This window comes from Miscanthus floridulus, chromosome 9, assembly GCF_019320115.1.
Source record: "Miscanthus floridulus cultivar M001 chromosome 9, ASM1932011v1, whole genome shotgun sequence".
NCBI lineage: Eukaryota > Viridiplantae > Streptophyta > Magnoliopsida > Poales > Poaceae > Miscanthus > Miscanthus floridulus.
This window is the reverse complement of record NC_089588.1, coordinates 104166467-104192496: the sequence shown is the minus strand read 5'-3', so window position 1 is coordinate 104192496 and position 26030 is coordinate 104166467. Positions and strand designations below refer to the sequence as shown.

Genomic DNA, 26030 nt, shown 5'->3' with positions numbered 1-26030 from the left:
CCCAGCAGAGGTCCCAAGGAGCCTCCAAGGTTGGTCTTGTCGCTGTCGGGGCCTTCGTAGGCCATAGGCTCGCTTGAGGCCTTCGCACACCAGAGGTCCCAGATGTGCCTGTAACCATAGCATGTCACAAAGCGAAACCGTCAATAATGAATCTTCATGCGCGAGGCTTCGCCCCCAACGAATATTAATAACATATGCATCTCCAAATAAGTTTATTATAAAAATATATCTAATGATAATTAATCTAATAATATTTATTCTACACCACAAAAATTAATATTTCTTATATATTTAGTCAAGGTTAAAATTATTTAACTTCTCGACAAGTGAAAATGTCACTCATAACAAAATCATGTCAAAATTGAGTTGGTGCTCAATTGTGGGGATTAAAAAAAAAGTAGTCATCTCACCATTCTCCAAAACGCCAGTCAATGGTAAACACCTCGTATGGATATGCATGCTGCGTGTGGTGGGCGAGCAGTTGAAGTCGTCTGTGATGACCTAGTTGTGCAGCATGTGCACTTGTACTACTCTCAGCGACGCCAATGCATCGAAAAGTCCAATTAGTTAGCTATGCAAGTGCCTTCGAGGCTTCTATTTAAAGAGCTATAGCCACGGCGCCACCAGTTCCATCACGACCCACCAGGCCACCATGCGTTGCTCAGCTCCCACTCCCAGCAAGTTGATGCTGCTCCTCGCCGCCGCCGGCAGCTTCCTCCTCAGCATGACGACGATAGCCCATGCACTGCAGCCACCCGACCCCGGACTTGACAGTGGCGCGACCTGCATGCCACACCAGAGGGACGCTCTGCTGGCCTTCAAGCAGGGCATCACCGGAGACCCAGCAGGCATCCTCGACACGTGGCAGCAACAGCCAGATGGTGGCCACGGCGACGGCGAGCAGGATTGCTGCCGGTGGAGAGGCGTCCGGTGCAGCAGCCGTACCGGCCATGTCATCGAGCTTCGGCTCGGCAACGCCAACTACGACATCGACTGTGACGCCACAGCCCTGGTTGGCCAGATAAGTCGTTCCTTGCTTGCTCTGGAGCATCTGCAGCACCTAGACCTAAGCTACAACAACCTCAGTGGCCCAACGGGTCGCATCCCGGAGTTCTTGGGCTCCCTCAAGAAACTCAAGTACCTCAACCTCTCCGGCATAGGTTTCCATGGCAGCGTGCCTCCCCAGCTTGGAAATCTGACGCAGCTGCAGTACCTTGACCTCTTCAGCAGCAGTAGTGTGGGAGCTGCATACTCAACGGATCTGTCATGGCTGGCACATCTGCGTTTGCTTAGATACCTTAACCTTGGCTCGGTGAACCTCAGCACAGTTGCTGACTGGCCCCATGTGGTTGCTATGCTTCCTTTTCTCACAGTCCTTCGTCTTCCTGGCTGCTCTCTTAGTGGAATGCTGCCCGAGCGGGTGGCGCAGCTTACAAGCTTGGTCGCTCTAGATCTCAGCCGGAACAGCTTTACAGGACCTCTCCCAGAATTTATAGGGAATTTAACTGGTTTAAGGATTCTTGACTTTAGCTCCAACAAGTTTACAGGTCCTCTCCCTGCATCTGTAAGGTACATTACCGGTTTAAGGACGCTAGACGTCTCTTACAACAACCTGACAGGATTACCTCGTGAGGTTGGTACGCTCAGTAGTTTGACCGGTCTGTATGTAAGCCACAACAGCTTGGAAGGTGCCATCACAGAGGAATACTTTAGAAGCCTAAAGAGCTTGCAGCACCTAGACTTGTCTTCTAATTTCTTGAAGATTGAAATCAGCACAAAATGGAAGCCTCCATTTGTTAGACTACGAAGTGCCAACTTTGCAGATTGCAAAATGGGTCCGCTGTTTCCTGCCTGGTTGCAGTGGCTGGTGGGCATAGAGTATCTCGATATCTCGAGTGCCGGCATAAATGATAGGATTCCAGATTGGTTCCCTGCTGCGTTTTCAAATGCTAGGTTTTTGTCCATGTCAAAGAATCAACTCAGTGGAGAATTGCCAGCAAATATGGACATCATGTCGTCGTTGGACGAGCTTGACCTCAGTAACAATTCATTGTCTGGGCTAATACCAAAGCTTCCCCATAATCTAACGTACTTGGACATATGCATCAACTCCTTGTCAGGGTCTCTACCAGCAGATCTTGGACTTCCAAACCTTCAGGTGTTGTCCGTAGCCTCCAATAGCATCACTGGCAGTGTTCCTAGATCCATCTGCAAAAGCCAAGGGTTGAGAACCTTAGTCTTAGCCAACAATCATCTTGAGGGACAACTTCCCAATTGCTTTGGGAACAGTGTGATGTTATTTCTAGATTTTAGTAACAATAATTTTTCTGGAATGTTGCCGGCATCTATGCAAAACTGTGAAATGCTACAGGTCCTGGATTTATCTAGAAATATGTTCTCTGGAAGATTGCCTGCGTGGATTGGAAAATTAAAGAGGTTACGGTTTTTACGGCTACGTCAAAATATGTTCTCTGGCAACATTCCCATGAACCTTACCAGTCTCGCATGCCTTCAATACTTGGATATAGCAGACAATGGTATCTCAGGTTCATTGCCTAGGAACCTATCAGATTTAAAGTCGTTGAAACAGAAACAACCGACAGAAATGTGTTCTGATGTTTTTCATGTAAGGGTTTTTGCTGTCAATTTTTCTACATTCCTAAAAGGGCAACAACTCTCATATGGTTCCATTCCTAGAATCGTTGGTCTGAATATGACGGTCATTGACTTATCTTTCAACAGTATCACTGGTGAGATTCCAGAAGAAATAGCCACCCTTGATGGACTTCTGAATTTGAATCTCTCGAAGAACCACTTCAGTGGGAATGTTCCAAGTAAGATCGGGGCCATGCAGTCACTGGAGTCACTTGACCTCTCAGGAAACAAGCTTTCTGGTGAAATACCAGCAAGTTTGTCAACTTTGACATTCTTGAGTTACTTGGACTTGTCTTACAACAATCTTACAGGAGCAATACCATCTGGATCACAACTTGACACCCTATACGCAGAACATCCATATATGTATAATGGCAACATCGGTCTTTGTGGACCTCCTCTCAAAAATAATTGTTTGAAAACCAATGCATCAGAACAAGGTCCCATTACAAGAACTGATGAAGAAGGTCGTTGGCAAGGATTCTTTTACATTGGGCTTGGATATGGCTTCTTAGCAGGCATTTGGTTGGTTTCTTGTTCCCTATTGTTCATGAAAAACTGGAGAATCGCTTACTTCCGCCACTTTGACAAGCTTTATGACAAAGCATATGTGCTGTTGGTTACTTGGTGGGCAAAGGCTGATCAGGAAGATCTGCTGCGTAGTTAAGAGTGGTGTATGCGAGTAAGGCTACAAATAAGAAGTGACACCTATATTACAAAGATGCGGTGTTGTGTATTTGTATGACTTGTGACGCATGTATTTTTGTTTCATAAAATTAGAACAAAATATTTTACATTGTGCAAAGTACTCGAACATGTACACACTTCTCTAAAACCTATGTAATAATAAAAACGTGCATTATATTAACCAGTTCACACTGCAACACTAGGGTCATCACCCATGGTTCATAAGAAAACAAGGAGCTCATCTTTTCAAGTTTGTTGAGTGCTAGAAACTGTTGCATTGCAATAGTTCTTTACTTCCTTCATATAGCCAAATAATATTTAAACTCCTTGTAATAAGTGGTCTAGCTTACTTGGTTGCGAGGGATGAATCCAGACATTAAGTAGGACTTTTTATGTTTTAGCCCCCTTTATTTGTATTTTACATTTGGACCTTTGACCAAAACATCCCACTAATTTAATTCTCTGTCTTTTACCATTTATTTTAATTTATTTTAGAGGAGGAGGCGGGAAGTGGGGTTATGATTAAACTTAAAATCGGAAGGGCTAGCGTCCGGATGTTGCTCCTGCACATGCGCCCGTATCGCATCCCACGCTAGCGCCTGTGTCTAAACGCAGCACCCTCGATGACCCCCACCCCAACGTCAACGCCGAGGCGAGATGGAGGGAAGGGAGGAGAGGGAGAAGGCGTGCCACGCGAGGTAGGGGCCGAAGCCCTGCGACAGGCCGCTATCCATCAACCACCGGCGCCATTGCAACATGTGCAACACCTGATCTACTTTTGAAACATCCACATGAAATATTTGCAATATACGTATGTAGACAGATGAAACACTTGAAACATGCGTCTGAAACACTTGAAAAAACACCTAAAAAGCCATTGCAAAACATATGCAACATCCAGATAAAAGACTTGCAATATATGTGTGAAACATATGCAACATCCAAATAAACACACTTACAACATACGTCTGAAAAAAAAAGATAAAACATTTAGAACATACACTTGCAACATACGTGTATAGCCATTCCAACATGTGCAACATCCCGATCTACTTTTGTAACATCCAAATGAAACACATGCAATATCTAGATGAAACATTTGAAGCATATGCAACATGCGCTTTCAACGCAATGTCACCTTGCAGCTAGGAGGAATGGAGGCTCGTCGTTGCCGGCACGGAGGTCAGTGACGGTGCATGGAGCTCGCCGATGCGGCAGCGGCACAGGCAACTCGCTAGTGGGACGACGTCACACGAAGCTCCTCCATCGGCCAGGGGAACAGTGTTGTTGGCAGCACCGTGCTGCGCGCGCGGGACGGGGCATAGCACACAGTGGCGGGGGATGGGGCACGGCGTGACATGATGCGTGATGGGGGTGCCGCGTGGTGGCGAGGCGGATTGGGGTGGGTGGACGGTGCTGTGAGCTGTGACGAGTGCAATGAGTCGGGAGTTGGGGATTTCTTGGCTGTCGCAGTGTAGAGATAGAGGAGAGAGTATAGATGGAGTAGGCCAGTTGGTGGTTGGGCCCGTGGCTGCGCAGGCCTGGGAACGGGATGTTCGGACGGACGCCCTCACCAGAGCATTAGGGAACTTCAAATTTTTCGTCTCGAAGCGCTTATATGTGTTTTACTGAATTCTTAGAACCTTCATGGATATCATGAAGAGTAACCCAAAATTTCAGTATGCGAGAGATGAAACAGAGAGAGAGAGGGTAGTGTTCTCCCATGGCTGGCCCGAGAGTACGATGATCCGGAGCACATGGAGTATGGAACGGTCTGGCGCAACGGCCACTGACCTTATTGCTCGCTCACGCGTCAGGACTTGAGGAGAGACACTGACACACTGTTGGTTTGCTTGTAATGATGGCCGGAGGGGGCCTGATCTGCATCGCATGCGTTGACCACCGGGCCTGCAGCCAAAGCCAAGGCGTATATGGGCACGTGTGGCCGAATGATGCACGAAATCGACCTGTTTGCTGTCGATCGACCCAGTGACGACTGACCACGCCTCGTCAGGGGGGCTGGCCGGGCCTGGTGGGCTGCTTTTTTAGTATTCACTCCGTCCTAAAAAGAATATGATCCTATTGTTTGAATCTTATCTCAAAATAAATAAATGTAAATGATGGTTGGAGATGGGCTTTCTAGGTAGGATCCACCAATAAAAAAAAGCGCCACATGCAATTGAAAAATCAAGGAATACTCTATATAGTTCAATTGCTTTTTGAGCTTTGGTACGTGGGGAGAAGGATATAGGAGGGGCATATGCGTAATTTGACACTTTCCACTAGTTTGGCCTTAAAAAGAGAGATTTACGAGCTTTTTAGGACTAAGGGAGTAGATCCTCCGTCCTCGTGCGTGGTGAAGATGGGTTCCGACATTCGCATTCAGTCGTCCCGGGTGCAGATCGCGTAATCGAGAACGATGGCAGGAGATGGAGATCGGCAAGACGACCCAGGACTGACTGACCATGCATAGGAGTAGTCATTTCCCAGTCTTCCTTACTTTTGCAATTATTGCCATTAGTTACCGCTCTTAAGGACTCTATTTTTATGGGCGTTGCTAAAGGCGTGCGTAGGCGGAGACTGAACCGCCCACACGGTCGCACATCTATAATTTTTTTTCGTGATCCGGTCTTTTACTCGTTTTTCATTAAGAAAAAAGGCCAAAAGAAAGGCTAAAACACAGATACAAAGGACTCACAAGTAATCCTAGGATTACCGCGGAATCCCAAAGACACAAACGAACAACAAGAATACACGAGGGGGGGCCTCCACCTCAAAACACCAACCGACTATGTCTGCCAAAGAAAAATACATCCGCGCAATAGTCAGCCAACAGAGGGTAGGTGAAGCCATGGTGGCAAAGCATCCACCGGTAGTAAGCTCAGCATCCATCCGCAAGCGACCAGGTAGCCGCTGTGGAGAACTCAGCATCCATCCACAAGCGACCAGGTAGCCGCTGCGAAGAAGAAGACGATAGTGTCCGCCAGCGACCAGGTAGCCGCTGCGAAGAAGACGACCGTATCCACCAGCGACCAGGTAGCCGCTGCGAAGAAGAAGACATATCCACCAGCGACCAGGTAGCCGCTGCGAAGAAGAAGAAGAAGAAGAAGAAGAAGAAGAAGAAGAAGACTGTGGCGACACTGGACAGACCAAAGTGAGGAGGAAGCAGAAGCACAGGCAGGCACAGCACAAGCAGGGAGCGGCTCGGACGGATGGTGGCCAACAACGAAGCCTCCAAGGAGGGCATGACGTCCAAAGACGCCAACAACGTTGAAGAGGGCACAAGAAGGACTTTCGCCCCAGAACCGGCCCCAACGACCCGCGCGACAAATTGATCCTTCGGCGACGCCTTTAGGAAGGTGAATGATGCATGCTGCACCATCGCCGCCGACCCGAAGCTAGAAGCTTGGCAGAGTTTTCACCCAGGAGCTTGTTCGCCGATGGTCGCTGGGGTGTCCCTTGGCCCCGGCCACCGACCCCCGGAGGCACGGGCTACACCGTCCCTGTCGAGCCAGATCCATAGGTTAGCCGGCCGCCGGCAGTCCCGGCCGACCAGATCCAGTCGCGGGTCGTCTCGACCCGGACAAATCCGGCAGCCCAAGCTGACCGCCGCCGCCACCGCCTCATCAGGGTATGGGGCAGGCCGGAGCTAGACGTCGTCGAAGGAGGGCCGCAAGCTGCGCGAGCAGGCACGGCAAGCCGCCGCCCTTGTCGGTCTGGCAAGCCAAGCTCGGCCCTTGCCCGACGCAGACATCCCTGGCTGGCAGGCACCAGCCGGACCACAGGGGCCCGAATCCAGCCACATGCCGGCCAGATCCGCCCGTTGCATGGCCACAGGCAGCCGCCGGCCGCGTAGAGCCAACCACGACCGTCGGCCACCGGTCACCCCATCGCCAGGCAGCGGGTCACAGGCGCCAGATCCGGCCATAGGGGACCAGATCTGCGCAACCGGCCTCCCAAACGCCTGGATCTGGCTGGAGTTGGAGGGGAAGAGGAGGGGGTGTGGTAGAGAGACAGGGGGTGGGAGAGGCGGTCTTGCGCGCGGGTAGCCGTTTTTTGGGCCCCGCGCGGGCCACCACCGCCGCCGCGCGCAGGAGAGCGGCGACGGCGGCTGGAGGGGAGGCGGGGAGGAGGAGCTACCGGCGCCGAAGGGGAGGTCGCCCCCCGAGTCACCCGCTGGGAGCACTGGGGGGGCGGGGGGGAGGGGTGAAGTCGTACAAGATAAATCAAGTAGCTTGGAATGGTTCAAGTGCTGCTACACATCTATAATTTGGAATAGATGGAGTATGTATAAAACATTTCGTTACATTGAGTTTAGTAGTGTCAATAATCTTATATTTTGCCAACGTATAAAACTTTAAATAGTAGTATAATAAAAAATATAGTTTGACCTAGCACAAGTGTAGAAAAAAAATTCCCAATATGACACCCTGCAAGGTCCCAACTTCCCTATTTAACACTCGTTTCAACTTTGTTTCACTGTTCCGTCAATTTCCACGGGCGAGGGTTGTCAGAATATTGATGCTGGACCAAAATCACCTGGACACACACGGCGTGCCACATTTGAGTCATTTGGGACGCGTTTGGATTGGGACTGAAGAATGCCGTGCCCAACCCTGGCACCTCGGCCAAAACTAGGCAGCAGAATCGGGCGCCCCAATTTGGCCGGACGGAGGCAACAAAAAGAACTTGTGCTACTTTGGGCTGGTTAGAACTGCCAGCATCCGGACGCCCGTGGCTGTCTGCTGCGCTGCTCGCTCGCGCCGCTCTCTGTAGACCGTCCTCGCTCTCCCCGCTTCCAGCACGTACATGGGACCGCCGGCTGCCGGCAGCCGTGGGGCCGCCTCCGCCTTTCCCTACTTTTCTCGTCTGCTCGTATCATGTGCAACACCTCGATCTACTTTTGCAACATCCAAATAAAAACACATACAACGAAACACTTGCAATATACGTCTGAAACACTTGTAAAAACACCTAAAAACACTTAAAAATCATTGCGAACATACGCAACATCCAGATAAAACACTTGCAACATATGTGTCAAACATATGCAACATCCAGATAAATACACTTGCAACGTATGTTTGAAAAAAATAGATGAAACATTGGGAACGGACGCTTGCAACATACGTGTGCAACCACTGCAACATATGCAACATCCCGATATACTTTTGCAATATCCATATGAAACACTTGAAACATACATATGAAACAACAGAAACACTTTAAAACATACATATGAAAACATATGCGTGTGGTGTGAGTGTGAGAGTAGTGTCGGTTGTAGTGCGTTCAAAGTTATTCCCGATAAAAAAAGTCTACTAAGTCAAATTTTAACATCCAACCAAATGAAGGCAGGTTTTGGTCAAAGTAGTCAAAATTTGGCTTGACACCCATTGGCACACTTGGATAAGCAACTACCCCTTCATCCGACTATGGCAAAGCTCATTTGGGGCCTGCTGACCATTCTTCATTTCTGACACGATGAGGTTTCTACGAGGGCTTGCAGGCACCTCTGCCTAGAGGTGTAGTACGCTGTCAATCTTCCACGTCGATGCCATGGGGTTGGCACTCTTGACAGCGCGAAGGCGGACAGCAGGGTTACAGGGTCATAGGTAGCCAATAAAACGGACAGAAACGGATAGAAAAAAACCCGTTTCTACTCCTGTTTCTATATTTTTTTTTTGGTAGGAACAGGGTCGGGTTCGAAAAATGCGGATTCAGAAACGGAATCGAAATATGTAGGTGTATAGAAATGAACCAATACGGTCGGAAGCTAGAAACTTAGCCGGAATCCCACACGTCTTTATACTCACAATTCACAAATCACACAACTAACAAATTGAAAAAGGGACGACATGAATACAGTACATCCCCACAAAAAAGTTCTTCATGGCCTTAATTATTTAACATGAGACCACGTTTCCATGTCGACATGTATACATAAATGTATCACTAATGATCTGTATATATCTACATTTAATTGTATAGATGTCGGGTGTTTTCTAAAAAAAAAGAAAAAGAAACAAGCTCAACGTGCGAAACAAAAATTGAAAAACACAAAAATTCCCCCCCCACACACACGCTTATGCTATCCAGTCTCCACTCCACCCGTGCTGGCTGCCGCCTCCCTCACCCTTCCCCCGCGTGCCTCTTCCTCGACTCTCTCCATCGAGCGCTAGTCCTCAACGCCGTCCTCCGCTACTTCTCCCCAATCCCCATGGCGTTGCACCCTAGCTGCTCCCCATCCTCTTCATCCCCATGCCAGCACCTTGCTCCTCGTCCTCCCGGGCCGTGCGCGACTGGACGGCGGGGCCGGCACAAGGCAGCCGCGCGGGCAGCAGTCTGCCTGGCAAGTGGCGGCGGTAGCAGGCGGCTGCACGGGCAGCAGCCAGCAGCGGCGGCGCAGGCAGCAGCCAGCGGCCTGGACCCTGGAGCAGGCAGTGGGCGGCTGTGCGCCCTGCCCGAGAGAGAGATGAGATGGAGTTTGTTTAGATGGGCTGTTGGGCTTGGTCGTTCGGGACAAGCTACGATGGTTGATGGGTCTGGATGAAATCCAGCAAAAATCCGGGCCAAATACACAATTTCGAAAATACAGGCGGAAAAACACTTTCTCCATTTTCGTTCCGATTCCGAAAACTTCCGTTCCACATTCCGTACCATTTCCGAATATTTCTGGAAATACGAAAACGGAAACAAACTGTTCAGAACGGGAAAAGTTCTGTCCATTTTCAGCACTAGTCATAGGCCCGAGTGCGAATTCGTCGTAGTGCGTTCCTGGATGACTGGCTGATGAGAAGTGTGCTAGCCATGGGAGGGCGGGCACAGGACGTGGTACGTGGTGATGACCGTGGAACTGCCAAGTGCACGTCGGCTGCCTCTTTTAGAAGGTGGTGCCACGTTGAGTGGTGACTCCTGACAATGAAACCGTGACTATTGGGCATACTGATTCACCTCCTTTACTCTCTCGTCTCAAAATAAATGGACTTATACCATTTAAAATTTGTTCCAAAATATATAAGGATTTTTCTAGGTATAGTTCACCTAGTAATAGTAGTTCTATTTTACCTTCTCCACTTTCAAAGTACAGTCATTACAAGCTGAAATAGTTTTTATAAGTTACATATATAATTCTCATGTAACATTAATCTCCATAATCCTAGAAATACACTTAGGCCCCTGCTTGGATCCTTGAAATTGAATTCCTTTTAATAATTATAATTTAGACACATATTAATTAAGCTAATATGGTTGTATATTGATTATATTTGTACATTATTATTGGCCTAAACATATAAAAAAACTCGATCCACGGTGGCTAGACAGCCCCTGGGTATTCCATCTTAAAAAGAAAATTTTCTCACGTAGATCGAGAAAAACCCCCTAACCCTACCTCACCCTTACACAGCGAAACCGTAGCTCCGTGAGATTAGCTGTCCACAGACCTGTGCTTTGGATGTAGGACATACGAGGGAGATTTTTTTTTTCCTTCCTGGATCGCTATGATCGAAGCCACGAGAGTGAGTCCTCGAATGGCAATCTTGCAGAATAAGTGGATCGGATGACAGATCAATAAATGGTCAAAGGGCTATTAAGGTCATTTTTATCCTCTAGATTTTTCTAACCAAAATTTATCCTCTAGATTTTATCCTAATTAGGGTTGTCAAACATCTAGATTATTTAGACCATAGATTTTTTGAACCGCAGCTTATGAGACAATCCTAAGTTAGATTACAATCGTTCTTATAAAAGCGGTTCCAAATAGGGGCTTGGATACATGTAGGGTGTCGCTTGTGGTTTGCGTTTTAGACCTAGCGTGGCTAGCCAACTAAGCTAGGGCAACCCAAGGCTCTCTCTATGCAAGGGAATGTTGTTTGGTTTACTTGTCTTAGCCTAAGCTTGGATTACACAAATCATGTTTCTTTTGATGCAATACACAAATCATGTTTGGTTGTTTGGTTAACTCGAATACAGTCACCTCATCCTTATTCAGCTAAGGTTAGCCTCATTGAGACATTCTGTCGAACGATTGGTTGGATCTAAGCCACCCAAGCCAAATAGAACCATAGATTCTCCATGTCCACGTCCACCTAGTTCCATCTATACCTTTCATTTCAAATGATCAATTCTTTGTCAAATTGACCTGAAAATCATGTGTATGAAACTGTGTCGAATATGTTTAGATTGGAGCAAGCAAAAAGTCAACGTCCAAACGAACGCCCAAGCAAGGAAGTCAAGCACACCACAGGGGATAAAATGGTCTTTCCATCCTTCAGTTAACGTATTTTTTTAAACAAATCCTTCAGTTAACGTCGTTAGTGCCTATGACGTGAGGAGGCCCTTTCGCGCCTAATTTCAAATACGGATTCTGATGACGCAAAAAAGGAAAAAGAAAAAAAAAAACACAGGGAGCTAAATGCGCCTCGTGACCTACCGGTACCAGGCCCTCAAGGAATCCCTCGCCGCCGCCATCACCTCCTCCCCGCACGCCGCCGACCCCCGCCGCCCCCACGCGCTCGCCGTTGTCTCGGGCCTCGCCGCCAACGGCTACCTCGCGTCCCTCCTCGTCGCCCGCTACGCTCGCCTCGGCGACCCCGATGCCGCGCGCGGGGTCTTCGACGCCGCCGCCACCGCCACCGCCGCGTCCTCCTCCTCCTCACCCTCCGCGGCGCCACCCAAGCCGCTCCTCTACAACGCCATGCTCCGGGGCTACCTCTCCCTGGGCCTCCCACGCGAGGCCACCGCGCTCCTCCGCGCCATTCTGGCGTCCGGCTCCTCCTGCGCGCCCGACCGCCACACGTACCACCTCGCCGCCACGGCCTGCGCGCGCGCCCCGGACCTCGAACTCGGCCGCCGCGTCGAGGCTGCCGCCGCGGCGTGCGGGCTTCGGGGCGTCCGACCTCCTGGTGGCCACCGCGCTCATCGGGATGCACTGCTGAGGCAGGGGACATGGGCGCCGCGCGCAGGGTGTTCGATGGAATGCCGCGCCGGGACGCCGTGGCGTGGAACTCAGTGATTGGTGGGTATGTGCGTGCGGGGCGCCTCGCCGAGGCTGTGGAGATGTTTGGCATGATGAGGTCTGCGGATGGAGCGTGGCCGACTGAGGCGACGCTCGTGAGCTTGGTTTCTGGTTATGCCGGGTTCGGTTCTTGGAAGGGCCGTGGTATGATGCACGCTGCTGTGGTTAAGTCTGGCTTCCAGCACAGCCTCTTTGTTTCCAACGCTCTCCTGGAGATGTATGCAGAGTTGGGTTGTTTGGGTGAGGCACTGTTGGTGTTCCGGCAGATGAAGGTGAAGGATTCTGTAACTTGGAGTTCGATGATTGGTGGACTTGTTCGGAATAGCAAAGCGGATTATGCTGTTAAGCTTTTCCACTGGATGCTCTTGAACTCGGAGGTGTTGGTCACACGGTCTATCTTGCTCAATGTGATCTTGGCCTGCTCTGAGTTGGGGGACTGGGGAGAAGGAAAATGGATTGAAGAAAACTATGTCATGTGTACTGGCAGTGAAGTCAAGAGAGATCCCTCTATAGTAACCACGCTGATATATATGTACGCAAAGTGCGGACAGTTAGATTTGTCTGAGAGTCTTCTCCATGGATCTGCAGAGGTTAGAGGTGACGTGGTTGCATGGAATGCCCTGATCAAAGGCTGTGGAGAGCTTGGACAAGTGGAAAAGGCAATTGGGTTTGCAATACAAATGCATAGGACAGGCATTGATCCGGACGGTGTTACATTCTTGGAGATTCTACCTATGATCTCATTGATTCCATCACTGAAAAAGGGGATGGAAGTACATGCTCACATTGTTAAAAGAGGTTTCCAGAATGAACGGGCAATTGCTAATTCACTTATTTACATGTATGGTCGATGTGGGAGTCTTAGTCTTTCAGTTGATGCCTTTACTGAGATTATGGATAAGGATGCAATCTCTTGGGCTTCTATGATGCAGGTATATGCATGGAATGGACTTGCAGCAGAAGTTGTTAAGCTTTTTGAGATGATGAAGAAAACAAAAGTACAACCGAACCACTACACAATAATTGCTGTGTTGACTGCCTACAAAAACACAGGTCTTGTTGAGGATGGAATGAGCCTTCTTAAGTGCATGAAAGAGCAGTATGGTCTGGAGCCAGCTATAGAGCATGTTTCATGTGTTGTTGATATGCTCTGTCGTACTGGACGCTTGACTGATGCATATCACCTGATCCAGAGTTCCCACTCTGAACATGCAAGAAACCCTATATTGTGGGGGGCATTACTAAGTGGTTCCCGCTATTGGGGGAATTTGGTGATTGGAGAAGCAGCAGCTAGGCATCTCTTGTCCTTGGATCCAGAAAACAGAGCTAACTATAAGATGCTGGCTGATATTTATGTTTCAATTGGGAGAAGGGACAGAGCCGATGATGTCCTGAGAATGTCGATGTCAAAAGAACTGGACTTGAGACCAGGCTGTAGCTGGACTGAAGGTGGCTAAAAATTGCAATTCATGCTAGAAGGTATGATTTTAGTATGATTGCATCAATAAGTGTGAATCAACATTTGAATCTCAGTTGGAATTTCTTGTGCCATATAAACAACACTTGTGTTAATATTAAGCAAAAAGTAATCTAGTGCCATTTCAAACTTCAAAATTGTACCTTGTCTCACTTACGGTGTGGGTCCAAGTGTGATCAATGCTGTGTGGAACACAAACTTACATGTGTAAGGTTTTATTACCTTTTTTTTGGGAGGGGGGTGATTTTCAAAGAAAAATTGAGGAGAACAGAGGGAAATAAGTTAACCATCTTGACTATCATTCTGAACGTAGAGATCCTCATCCTCTAGAATGCTACCAAATTCAATATTAAGCGCTTGTGACTTGTGAGTTAGGGTATGCTTGGTTCTTTTACTGGCTTGCCTCACCTTGCTTGGCCTGGCAAAGCTAACCTTGCCTGCCTGAGCAAGCCAAATTGGCTCACCCAAGGAAGCAAGGAAAAAGCTTGCTGGCACAAACTACGAGAAAATCTTGCCCACTAACCAAACACATGTCTCCCTCTAGTTCCTAGCTTGGCAAGGCAAAATAGTAGTAGGCAAAGGATCCAAGCACCCCCTTAGTTAGAACTCTTATACTTTCTGAAATAGATGGATTATGAATATCTATGTTGGTAAGGTTTCCATCGTGGTCTCGTTGTTACTGCTATTTCTAAGGATCAACACTATGCAATATTGTACCATGTGCCTAAAAGACAATTACTGTTGTATGTTGGTATTGTATTTGACAGTCAACTAATACTGGTCACCATCTCAGTGGAGCACATAATATGTCTGCCCCAATAGCTTGAGATACATGCCAATGCCATAAAGCATATTCTTTTGCTTAGTTTATGCATTTATTATTCCATCTAGCCTACTTTTCTTATCTAGGTTAGGCCATGTAGACACTAACCATTCAACTTTTTCTTGAACACTATGACGCTGAAAAAGAACTGATATATGGGGACTAAAGAAATTTCTGGAGCTAGTCCCATTAAAGGCTATGTTATTAGGGCTCAATGGCATATTTTAAACTTCTTATAATTATTAAAGTATCACAGGGTCAGTATAAATCAAGATGATTTAAATTTTGAGGGTAATGTTGGGCCTTATGATGTTTGTTCATTTTATGGGAATTGTTGATGCAATTACTTCTCCAATGGGATGATTCATAATAAATATATCATAGTCTCTATTGATTCGGTTAATTAATATAAAACTATAAATGCTTGGAAAATTTGCTAAATGCCATCACAGGGAGTCCTTTTGTTGGATACAGTTGCAAATGTGAATGGCTAGGAACATTGGAATTTTATGTCATTTTTTTTGAAGGGCGGGCCTGGTGCAAGCGGTAGAGTCTTACCACCTGTGACCGGAAGGTCCTGGTTCGAGTCGCAGTCTCCTCGCATTGCACAGGCGAGGGTAAGGCTTGCCACTGACACCCTTCCCCAGACCCCGCACAGAGCGGGAGCTTTCTGGACTGGGTACGCCCTTTTTTTTTTCCTTTGTCCAAAGTCACTGTCATAACCATTGCCTAGTGTGTGTGTTTAACATAAATCAGCACCCTTTCTTGTCACAAATTTACCAAGAAGATTCGATCAGGACCTGTTATGAATTTGTGGCACAATCAACTGACTTTAATAGCTTCAAACCAAATCATGCAAAAAAGCTCAGTAGACAAAATGCAGCACAGTAAGTGTACCTGTGTCGGACTGTCGGTAATGGTGGCTATCCCTGTCAGGACTTGGTTGTGTTCTATGAATTTTTTATGTGGGTATATGTTGTAAGTGCTCCATGTTGCATAAAGTGGCATCTTCAGACAGGTAGATCCCATGTATTCTTCTTACGTAATAATGTTAAACCTTTGTCTTTTTTGGTCAAGTCCTCATGATTTACTTACCACGGCCTCTAGAATCAATATGGGGAAGACCTCATTCTTTTTCCTAGGAATATGAACATCTTTTCTGGAGATAGAATCCACAATTTCAGAAGGTTCTGAACTTCTGAAATTTTCGTTCTAAAATATTTATTTTGAACGCAAATTTTCGTTCTGAAATATAATATTGAATTATTGGCATTACAGCATAGCCTGTTTCACATACAGTTTTACAATGTGCCAGAAGATCTTTTTCAGAGTAAATATAAATTACTTCAGTTGGAAATTTCTGTTTGTGTTACTATTAAGTAATAAGTCCTCTAATGCCATTTCAAATTTGGAAATTCAGCTTGTGTCACTGACAATGTGGGTCCAAGCCTGACACAGGATGTCATGTCAGAGATTAGGAAAGTTTGCAGTGGCGAACAAGTAGCTTGACAGAATGGAACACAAAGAGACATGTGTCAGGTTTTAATATCAACATGAAATGAGTGGGGAAATGTTAAGATGATCGTTATAGTTTAACTAAAAACAGAGGGCAGAAAGAAGCTAATTAATTAAGCACCTAGACTATTATACTGAACCTAAGCTCCTCTGAGTGCTTTTATTTTCAATATTAACTATTAAGTGATTGCAACTAATGAGTTAGTTAGAACTAGGAATCTTATATTTCTCGAATAGATGGAGTATCAATATCTATGTTGGTTAAAAGGTTTCCATCTTGGTCCATTTACTGCGCTTTTTTCTAACAATTAACACAATGGAATTTTTTAATTATGTGCATGGAAGACAGTTATTGCTGTTATACTATTTAACAGTCACTTAGTGCTTGTCACCATCTCAGTGAAGTACATTACGTGGCTCCACCAATAACTTAAGGATCCATGCTATAAAGCTTTTTTTTTTCTTGGTTTACATTTACTATTTCCATGTAGCCTACTTTTCTTATCTAGGTTAGGCCAAGTTTAAAAAGCTTTGTTGTTATTGTTGTAATTATTAGGGCAAGTAAACATTAACCAATCCATTACTTCTTGATCCCTATAATACTCAAAGGAACTGGAGATAACATGGATATCTGGAGCTAGTCTCATTGGAGGAGGAAAAAGGGGTTTAACACTGTTGTGATTTTGCGTGCTTGGACACTTTGGATTCAGACGAACAAATGTGTTTTTGATGGTTCCTCGCCTTCTCTCAGAGATGCTCAACAATACTTTGAGGAAGAGATGAGGATGTGGAGTATGGCTGGAGCACGAAAGCTCCAAGTGTTGGTCGGTCTTCCCTAGTAATAGGCGATGTGTCTTCGGTTTTTCTTTTTTTTCTTGCAACCTGCCCTTGACATCCTGTTGGGTTAAGGGGTGGTTGGTATATACCCTTGACTTCTTTCTGGGTTAAGGGTGGTGTGTGTTTCTTTTGTTTGGGCTGTTTTCTCGCTCTCTATAATATATAAAGATGCGCAGTTCTCCTGCGCGTTCGAGGAAAAAAAGTCTCGTTGGAGGATATATTATTAGGGCTCAGCGGCATGTTTAAAATTTTAATTATTAGTAGTATCATGGAGTCAAATACAAATCAAGAATGTGAAAATTTTGAAGCTAATGCTGGGCCTTATGGTGAATATCATTTCATGGGAATCGTTGATGCAATTACTTCTCCAAGGAGATTCATGATAGATATATGAATATATGATAGTCCCTGTTGACTCAGGTAATATATAAATGGCTGGAAAATAAGCTAAATGCCACCACATAGACTCATAGAGCCCTTTAATTGGATAGCATCTCATTTTCTATCTCCTAAATCACCCTCAGATAACCATTATCTAATGTCTTTTTTGTTTTAGAAAACATCTGACCCTTCTTTCAGCAAATCTTACTAAGAAGATTCCGTCAGAACTTGCTATGAATTTGTGTGAAACAATGTGAAGCTAATAGCTTCAAAGCAAATCATGGAAGAAGCTCAGTAGGCAAAACATAGCAGTACATTGCACACTGCACAAGACCCGTGTTGGTAGTGATTGCTATCCTTGTCTTGACTCTGTTGTGCTCTATGATTCTTTGTTTAGATATATGTCGTAAGTGCTCTAGGATGTAGAAAGTGGCATATTCAGATGGGTAGATCCCACATATTATTCTCCAGTAATAACATAAAAGTTACAATACTTTTTCTCTGTTATTTAGTCAAGTCCATCATGATTTACTTACCACTGTATCTGAAATCAAGATGTAGGAACACCTGTTCTTGTTTCTAGGGCCACAATCATCCTTTCTGGGATTTAATCCACAACTTGTGAAGTTTTTGCTAAATTCCCTTTCTAATATAGCATATCAAATTGTTGACATGACAATGTAGGCTGTGTGAGATATAATTTTTACAATATACCAGGAGATATTCAGAGCTATGAATCTGTCCATACTGTTGCATCTGAAAGTATTACCTGTTTTGGTGTTTCACGCTATCAAGCAGATGTCCTGTGTGACTGCACAAAACATTGTAAGAAACTCTGATCTGAAGAAAGCATCACAATTTATTAGAGGGGAGTATCAAGTGAAATTCTGACATCGCATGGAAATCTGAGGTTTTGTTCGCAGCTGTTGGAACCAGGTCCAAAGAAAATTTTATCCCCATCTGTAAGGACTCATACTAAATGTGAGAGTTACAAGACTGTCAGTTGTAGGCTTTTAGTTTTCAATTTTGTTGGAGTAATCTGCACAATAACTTGATTCATAACGCAGATGAAAGTTGGTTTAAACCTGACCGATATACAACATGGTCCACCTTATTTTTTCCAAACAAGTTTCTTCCATTAACATGAAATTTTCTGGTACGGGTAATCCATTCTTCACACTTCTTCAATATATCTTTACACTTCTTCAATATATCTTTCTTATAACTAATGAAGGATTCACTAAAATGCTGTGATTTTCCAAAGGCATATCTTGTGTTTCCTCTTCAATCCTCTTGATCAGCAACCAGTTTCCTAACAATTTGATGTATACTAGAATTGCCTTCTGCTATGTTTTCAAGTAAAAAGAATCTATGAAGCTGATGCTGCTTACTAAGGGAATAAACATGAAGGCATGGAATTTTGGGCGTTTTACTGATATTGGTCTAATAATTTACATATCCTCTTCCTCTCATATCAAATAGAGCAATTCACTTGACGGTTCTGCTTTGCGATGCCTGCATATAGATTAAGTAAAGTGTATGAGAACTTTAAGAGGAAATATGATTAAATCTGTACAGATATCTCAGTGCAGGCTTACATTTTGTCCGGAAGCAGGGCTGCTTCAGTGCTGGATCATCTTCAGGAGGCTGCTGTCCAAAGATCATCTCACAGCTCATGTCCTCAAAATCTGAACAGTGGTAATATAGTAGACATAAGTACATAATATAATATTCCATTACCCCTGAGAAAGGGCTTATTAAAACAGAACATAAGCTAGTATCCTCTTTTTTTTTTGTATGAATCAGATATAGAGATAATTTAGTAAGGTTTAAAACACTGCTTTGCAATATATAAGAATGGAGAAAGTAGTGAAGATAAGCCTGCAGACCATAAGCGGTGCCATTAAGCTAACATTCATGGTTGTTACCACTTATCGGTGATAGCAACTTGACAGGACAAAAAGAGTGCCTAGCAAATTCCAACACAAATTGGTCTCGAATTATCTGGACTGATGTCATTAAATGTCAACATCTTTTGACCTTGATACAATGATTTGTGTGGTTGAAATATTCACCAGGAATGAGTCAACGTTCAAAACAATTGCTTGGGGTAAGCGAGATTAATACTCTGATCATTGAAACATGTTGGCTCTGCGATGTTAAGTCAAGGTGCCTGTACTGTACTTGGTAATAAGCACTAAATTGTGGAATGGTTGGAATAGACACTATCATCTTACAACTTGTCTCTGTTATTAACAGTTTTCCACTAAAAGTTACAAGTAGGAGCTACCCCATTTTCTCTGTACAGCTTGATTGCAATTGCTCTACAACCTGCAAACATGTTGGTCCCACTTCAATCTTTTCTGTCCACCAAATGGCACCTTGTGATTCCCATGCCCAAAAAAGGCATAGCGTCTCAGTTCAGATGGTGTACGTGGCAGGATCATGAGATTTAACACATCAAGCTAACTTCTGCATTTTTCATGTGAGAATCTTGGTGCGTTACTTTCAGAGTTAAGATTCCGTTTCAGAGCTAGTAAGACGAGTCGTGTGGCTACAGTCATCTTACACGAAATGTCCATATATACAACTATACAAGGACTTCACTAACACCATTTAAATTGGAAAGATCATATTCTAAGTTCCCTTCCGTTTGGTGGCAATCAGTGTAATGTTGAGCTATAGAATAATTAGGCTTGTGACCAAGGAAGTTACAGTTAAGGTGTTGACGCAATTTCTGACATTGAGATGATGTTGGCTTGACTGACAGTCCACTAATTTCCTCCCAACTTTAGTTAGTGGCTGGAATAGATTATTTTTTCTTGGATTCTAAAACTTTGAAGTAATTTACTCATTATATGTTATTCTCTCAGGTAATTGTCCCATGGATAAGACCAAGTGGAACTTACTGGGAGACATGTAGACAGCCGTGCCAAGTGAATCTTGGATGAACTTCTGGCATGGGATTTTGCAAAGGTTCGTGCACATTCCGACACAGTTGGTGCTTTCCAGAAATCTGTCAGAGTAAGGTAATGAAGAAAAAGTCAGGAATACTCTTGACCATTTTTTGGTATGCCTGTACCTTACTATTGGTTTTTCTAGAATTCTTTTTGGGGTAGTTGCACTGCATGGGTAGAATTGTATATTGCACTAGCCTGTACTTTTTTTTTCTTTTTTTTCAATTGTATCCCTATTTTTGTAGCTAGTCTGTGGAGTATGAGTAGGATTGCGAGATCGCCACAATTACGACATGGGCAGTACATGTTGCATCTCAGCCTTAGTTCTTCTGTACCTTTTCCAAGTGGTTTTACTTGAGTAAAGATTGACGTATTGCAAAAGGTTTATGCTGAGCTAATTTACGGTGCAGATTGGCAACCTGTCGATCCCACGACAGCTAATCACGTTTAGATAGTTCTTAAGAATTTGTACTAGCTACGAAGTGCTTAGACACAGAAATCGTTTGGCCAATATAAATATATGATGACACATCAGACTATAATTATTTTGTTTCAGTTATATTCGTACCTGTTAACTTCTATGACTAACCCCAGCTCGGGGTCTGGGGAAGGGTGTCAGTGGCAAGTCTTACCCTCGCCTGTGCAATGCGAGGAGACCGTGACTCGAACTCGGGACCTTCCGGTAAGACTCTACCGCTTGCACCAGGCCCGTCCTTCTAACTTCTATGACTAACCCAGTCTACATTTAACTTTTTTTATCCAATCAAAGAATTTCTGGATGACGAGTTAATACCTGCATTTGGGTATGTAGACCACATTCTTCTCTTTCCTTCCATCAACTTCGGATTCCCTGACCTTGCAATGTTCAGTGACAATGATTACTCATACAACTTTATGGACACTGCTGGGGCTGCATGTATATGTAAGAAGGCAAAAACCATATTGCAGCATGTTCCATCCATGACTGCATGTTCCACTACTATATGCATGCACTATATGCTCAGCATTAACCCTTAACAATACTCTGTTCAGGCCATAACACTGTCATTTCTGGAAAGAAATATCACATGGAGGAGAAAGAGCGTTTGAACAAGAAGGCGAAGTATGTGTATTCATATATGTATTATACCTCACATGGTCCGACGAGCCAAGGGAAGAATATCGTGGTGAAGGCGGCAAAGTACTCCCGACAAAATCTCGAGGGTGGCATCATCACCTTTATCTGCATCCGCACCGGTGCAAGTGCTGTCAGTTCAGGATGAGGTAAAATACAAACAAAATTCACCTTGTATTCAAAGAACCCCCTACTACTTTCTAAACCGTCTATAATAGATACCTCGTGTTTTTCTCCTGCCATTTCGAAATGATTTTTTTTTTTTTTTTTATCTAGCTTGCAATAGTTTTGCGGGGAGCATATATAGAAGTATACTTGCCATTGTGAGGATGTAGCTGGGGAATGCCCGTTCGAGAGCGCTGGCCACGGTCTCCCACTGCTGATCAACCCTGAACAGCGCGGAGATGGCCAGTGCCGCCTCTATCAGGCCTTCATAGCCGTCCTTTCCGTTCCTCATCCCTGCACACAACCATCAGACATGCATGAACCAAATGCTGGTACGAGTAGCAATCACATGACTGTTGAGAAATTTCTTTTAACATCTTTTCAATGCTTTTCCCGCTGTCAACGCCGTGCTGCGACAGGACGGGAAAGAAACGAGAGGGCATGGGATCTTGTTAATTTGGTAGGGGGGCACAGGGCACTGTGGAGAACAGTGGAGGACACGGTGTGTTGCAGCTTATGTAGGCCGGCCGTTCAGTTCATATCCAACGGACGAGGTAAGGCACAGATCGGAGCTAGTGTTGTACCACATGCTCGCCTAATCTACTACTAGCTACTACTAGTCTACTACTACCATCCCCCCAAAGATCAGAGAATCTTTGTACTGACTAGTGGTCTAGTGGGTTCGAAAGAATGCACAATCGTCAAACAGGTAGGTACGAGGCTTGTAAGCGTAAAGGATCTATTACTACTAAAAATTAGTTATTAGCTAGCTAATAGGTGGTTCTGGATACTGAGTTGAGGGTGTATATAAACTATTAGCACTTATTAGCAACATCGAACCAAGTAATGGAACTAATAGTTAACAACCCACTAGCTAATAATTAGCGGGTTTAAGTCTGTTTGATCCACTATGACTCCCGCATGTCTATTTGGATCTGCTAGTATTCATTTTAGCTACTAATTTTTAGTATTAATTAATGATCCAAACAGGTCCTTTATCTATGCGGTTCACACATCATCATACATGGTTCTGATGAAACGCCCGAGCCCGAGCCCATACGAACAACCAAACACAAATCTAATAAACAGAACATCACGATCTTTTCACATGTATCTCTATATAACTAATTGAACAACCGTAGTGTTAACGAACTCTGGTGCTCTTGCTTGTATATGGTCATTTATTTGGGTAATTGTGGTTAATTAATTTCTACGGAAGGAAGTCGTTGACCACCATTATATTCCCTGCCTCGATATCTTAATTACTAGCGCACAAAAGAAGAGAGAGAAGTTGGCGAACACCCAAAGATTAAGGATGGATTCACAGGCACTACTAGATTCCTAGACATGCGCACCTCACACCTGTGCGAATCGCGGCTTTGGACCTCTCTTTGCCGATATGCTGATGCACACTTCCATTTAATTTTGTTGCAATATATAATTGTACCTTCTATATATTGAATGAAGTATACTCCTATATATAATAAGAAGCTTTCTACGATTACACAGTACAACTCATACGCCCACAACGCAATCAGCTTTTCCTATCTTTTGGCTTAATAATAGCACACAAAAAAACAAACAAACATACAAGTCGGTACAGAAGTTTATAAGAGTCTGAAAAGGTAGCCATCAACACTAAGTCGAGGAGGATATATCTATGCTTGTTTCGGACAGAAAAAACTTAACGTCACATCGCGTGCAGTCGCTTACATGGTTATCAACATCGATCGGCACCATTGATGACATGGTACTACTACTCCTGTGCGCACAAGGAAGCCAAAACTACTAGTACTACTAGCAGCGCATGAGATGAGACGACGACAAAGATGAATCCAAGCCCGAGAGAGAGAAAAAGACACACGACGACAGTTTAACAAGAAAACATGTCTCTGTATGTATTTTTGCAGGGGGGGACAGTGCGCGAGATACTACGTGCGAGCAGCTCTCTCTTGGAATAAAGCATGGTATTGTTCGCCCGAAACTTTGTCGGCTTGGTTCGTGTCCGCCCGGAGAGCGAAGCAATCGCAGTCATGGAAGGAAGAAACTTTCGATCATTCCAAAGGTGGCGAGAACGAATGAGTGTATGTGCAGGCGGGCAAAGTACGTACCAGAAGCTTCTTGAAGGTTCCGGGAGAGGTACCCGATGGCCAGCTTGTCGAACCAGTTGTCGTGGTATGTGGTGGTGGTGTCGGCGGCGGCAGGCGGCGGCGGTGCCGGCGCTGTTCTCTCCCTCGCGGGTGCTGGCCTCGCTGCCGGTGGCGCCGGCGCCACCACCACCTCCTGAGGCCTCGCCATGACGCCTCGCACCGTGGCGAGGCGCTTCCTCCTCGTGTAGGTGTAGCTGTGTTTCGTCACAGAGCGTGCTGCTGCTGGTGGTGGCGGTAGGACGCCAACGCCATGAGCGTGAGCAAGGAGCATGCAAGTGGCGACCTCCATGTCTCCCGTTAGCTAACTCCGTGCGTGCGTCGAGTGAGTGAGAGAGGAGGGGAGAGAGACAGAGGGAAGGAGCGATAGAGAGAGGGTGCTCGGTAATATAGCTAGCTCTCTACTACGTCTACGGCGTTGTGGTTTGACTTGATGTATTAAACGCAAAGAGAGCGAGGTGCAATTTGCAAAGAGAGGCCGGGGAGGAAGAGCCCAAATAGCAGGGAGGCGGCATCTTCCGTGTGGTGGGCTCGGAATCAGGGAGGTTAGCTGCAGCTGCAAGGTGCATCGGCCATACACCATGCACACTGTACACGAGTCTGCATTTCCCTAACATTCCCAGGGAGTGTATAGGGAGGTTAATATATATATTAGGGTGTTTGGTTTGATAAAGGAGTTATTAGTCCATCGCTCTCTCACTCTTCACTTATTTTCGTTTGGTTTGTGCAATAGAATAGAGTCGATCCATCATCACCTCACTCGTTACTCTTAGGTCTTTGTTATCTGCAAAATTGTTTGCGCAACAGGATGAATACTTAGTAAGATAACCGTCCAAGCACCAAAACAAGATTGACTCGGTAATCTTAGCCTACAATGGCTCCATGCATGTTGGGGACAAAAAGCAGAGTTGCATTCGGATGTGACTCGATCGGCCGTACATATACAAGTAACAAACACAATCATACATATACTCCTATGTAGTATCGACAGCATGTTACAAACCATGGACACACGTCCTTCGAAACGAAATTGCATTCGGATGTGGCTAATAATGTCGGCATCACGGTTTGAACCCTTGTATGGCTTCATGATGCCACCAAAATGGTTGGTTCGGGGACCTAGCTAGCTTGGTACTCGGTCATACGTTTATCACAACGGACCGATGGCGAGAATGGATCGGACAAGACGTCTGCTCGGGGAATATTTGGGGACACCACCCTGCCATGCATTTGGAATAACACACCAACTAATCTTGACACTACCGATTCCTATATAATATAATATATACATACAACTGGAACTATATATGTATAGTGGGACATGCCTGCAGTGGTTCTTACTAGTAGTATAAACAAGGTGGTATTGCAGTGATCTGAAGTCGAAGTTGTGCACATCGATGACGCAGCTAGTTTTTTTTTTAACAGCTATATGTATAGTGTAACACCATGTTCGCTCGATCGTATCAGCCATGCTTATCAGCCATGATACAATATTTTTCTCTCACAACAAAACAGCATCAACCGGCTTATAAGCCACAGAAACGATCAAGCGAACAGGTAGACTTTTGAACCAACTTAGATCATGTATGAAACCCAAAATATATAAACCTTTATCGTGCGCATATGACTTGTCATGGTTGCAATTTGAGCACTTTTTTTAATTCGGATATAGTTACAATATCTAACAAATACATGGGGACCATAAATGTGTTTTTCATGACAATTAGTACCTCGCTCCATCCTACAAAGGATACAATTCTAGATTTGATCTAAGTCAAATTAGTTTATACTCCATCCATCCCAAATTATAAGTCATTCCAACTTTCTTAAGAGTCAAAGCATCTCTCAGCTTTGACCAAATTGATATAATAAAATAGTAATATTTATGATACTAAATAAGTTTCATTAGACTCTTTATTGATTATATTTTTGTAGTACATATATTTGATGTCATACATCTTTATAATTCTCTCTATAATTTTGGTCAAACTTGAGATGCTTTGACTCTCTAAGAAAGTTGGAATGACTTATAATTTGGGACGGATGGAGTAATCGACAAAATTTATAGAAAATAATATCAATATTTATGACTTCAAAAAGATATACCATGAAAATATATTTCATGATAAATCCAATGACATTTATTAATATGCTAAATATTAATATATTTTTATATAAACTTGGTCAAGTCTAAGACACTTTGACATAGCACTATGCTAGAATTAGATCCTTTATGTTCTAAAACTAGAAACT

General features: G+C 44.7%; 2 protein-coding genes and 1 pseudogene across 2 annotated transcripts; 2 read left to right on the top strand and 1 right to left on the bottom strand.

The window, feature by feature from the left end:
- The first annotated feature begins 652 nt into the window (after window positions 1–652).
- On the top strand, window positions 653–3322 carry LOC136480472 (receptor-like protein EIX2). Its single transcript, XM_066478001.1, has one exon. It carries the CDS (start codon window positions 653–655, stop codon window positions 3320–3322), a length of 2670 nt encoding a protein of 889 aa, XP_066334098.1.
- An 8436-nt stretch (window positions 3323–11758) lies between these two features.
- Window positions 11759–20883, top strand: LOC136484044 (pentatricopeptide repeat-containing protein At5g39350-like; annotated as a pseudogene).
- On the bottom strand, window positions 18514–24165 carry LOC136484045 (beta-carotene isomerase D27, chloroplastic-like). The gene is made up of 7 exons (XM_066481213.1): window positions 23742–24165; window positions 21785–21924; window positions 21481–21573; window positions 21145–21206; window positions 20304–20410; window positions 18993–19082; window positions 18514–18909 (listed from the first exon to the last, which is right to left on the bottom strand). The coding sequence occupies exons 1-7, from the start codon at window positions 24067–24069 to the stop codon at window positions 18869–18871; spliced, it is 861 nt and encodes a 286-aa protein (XP_066337310.1). The 5' UTR covers window positions 24070–24165; the 3' UTR covers window positions 18514–18868.
- Window positions 24166–26030: the final 1865 nt, after the last annotated feature.

What these genes read in the sequence shown, in the direction of transcription:
- LOC136480472 (XM_066478001.1), top strand. Translation starts at nt 653, where the DNA reads ATGCGTTGCTCAGCTCCCACTCCCAGCAAGTTGATGCTGCTCCTCGCC.
- LOC136484045 (XM_066481213.1), bottom strand. Translation starts at nt 24,069, where the DNA reads ATGGAGGTCGCCACTTGCATGCTCCTTGCTCACGCTCATGGCGTTGGC. An exon ending in GAACCTTCAAGAAGCTTCTG is followed by an intron (nt 21,925 to 23,741) that starts GTACGTACTTTG and finishes GGTTGTGTGCAG; the next exon opens with GGATGAGGAACGGAAAGGAC. An exon ending in GGCTGTCTACATGTCTCCCA is followed by an intron (nt 19,083 to 20,303) that starts GTAAGTTCCACT and finishes ACCACTGTTCAG; the next exon opens with ATTTTGAGGACATGAGCTGT.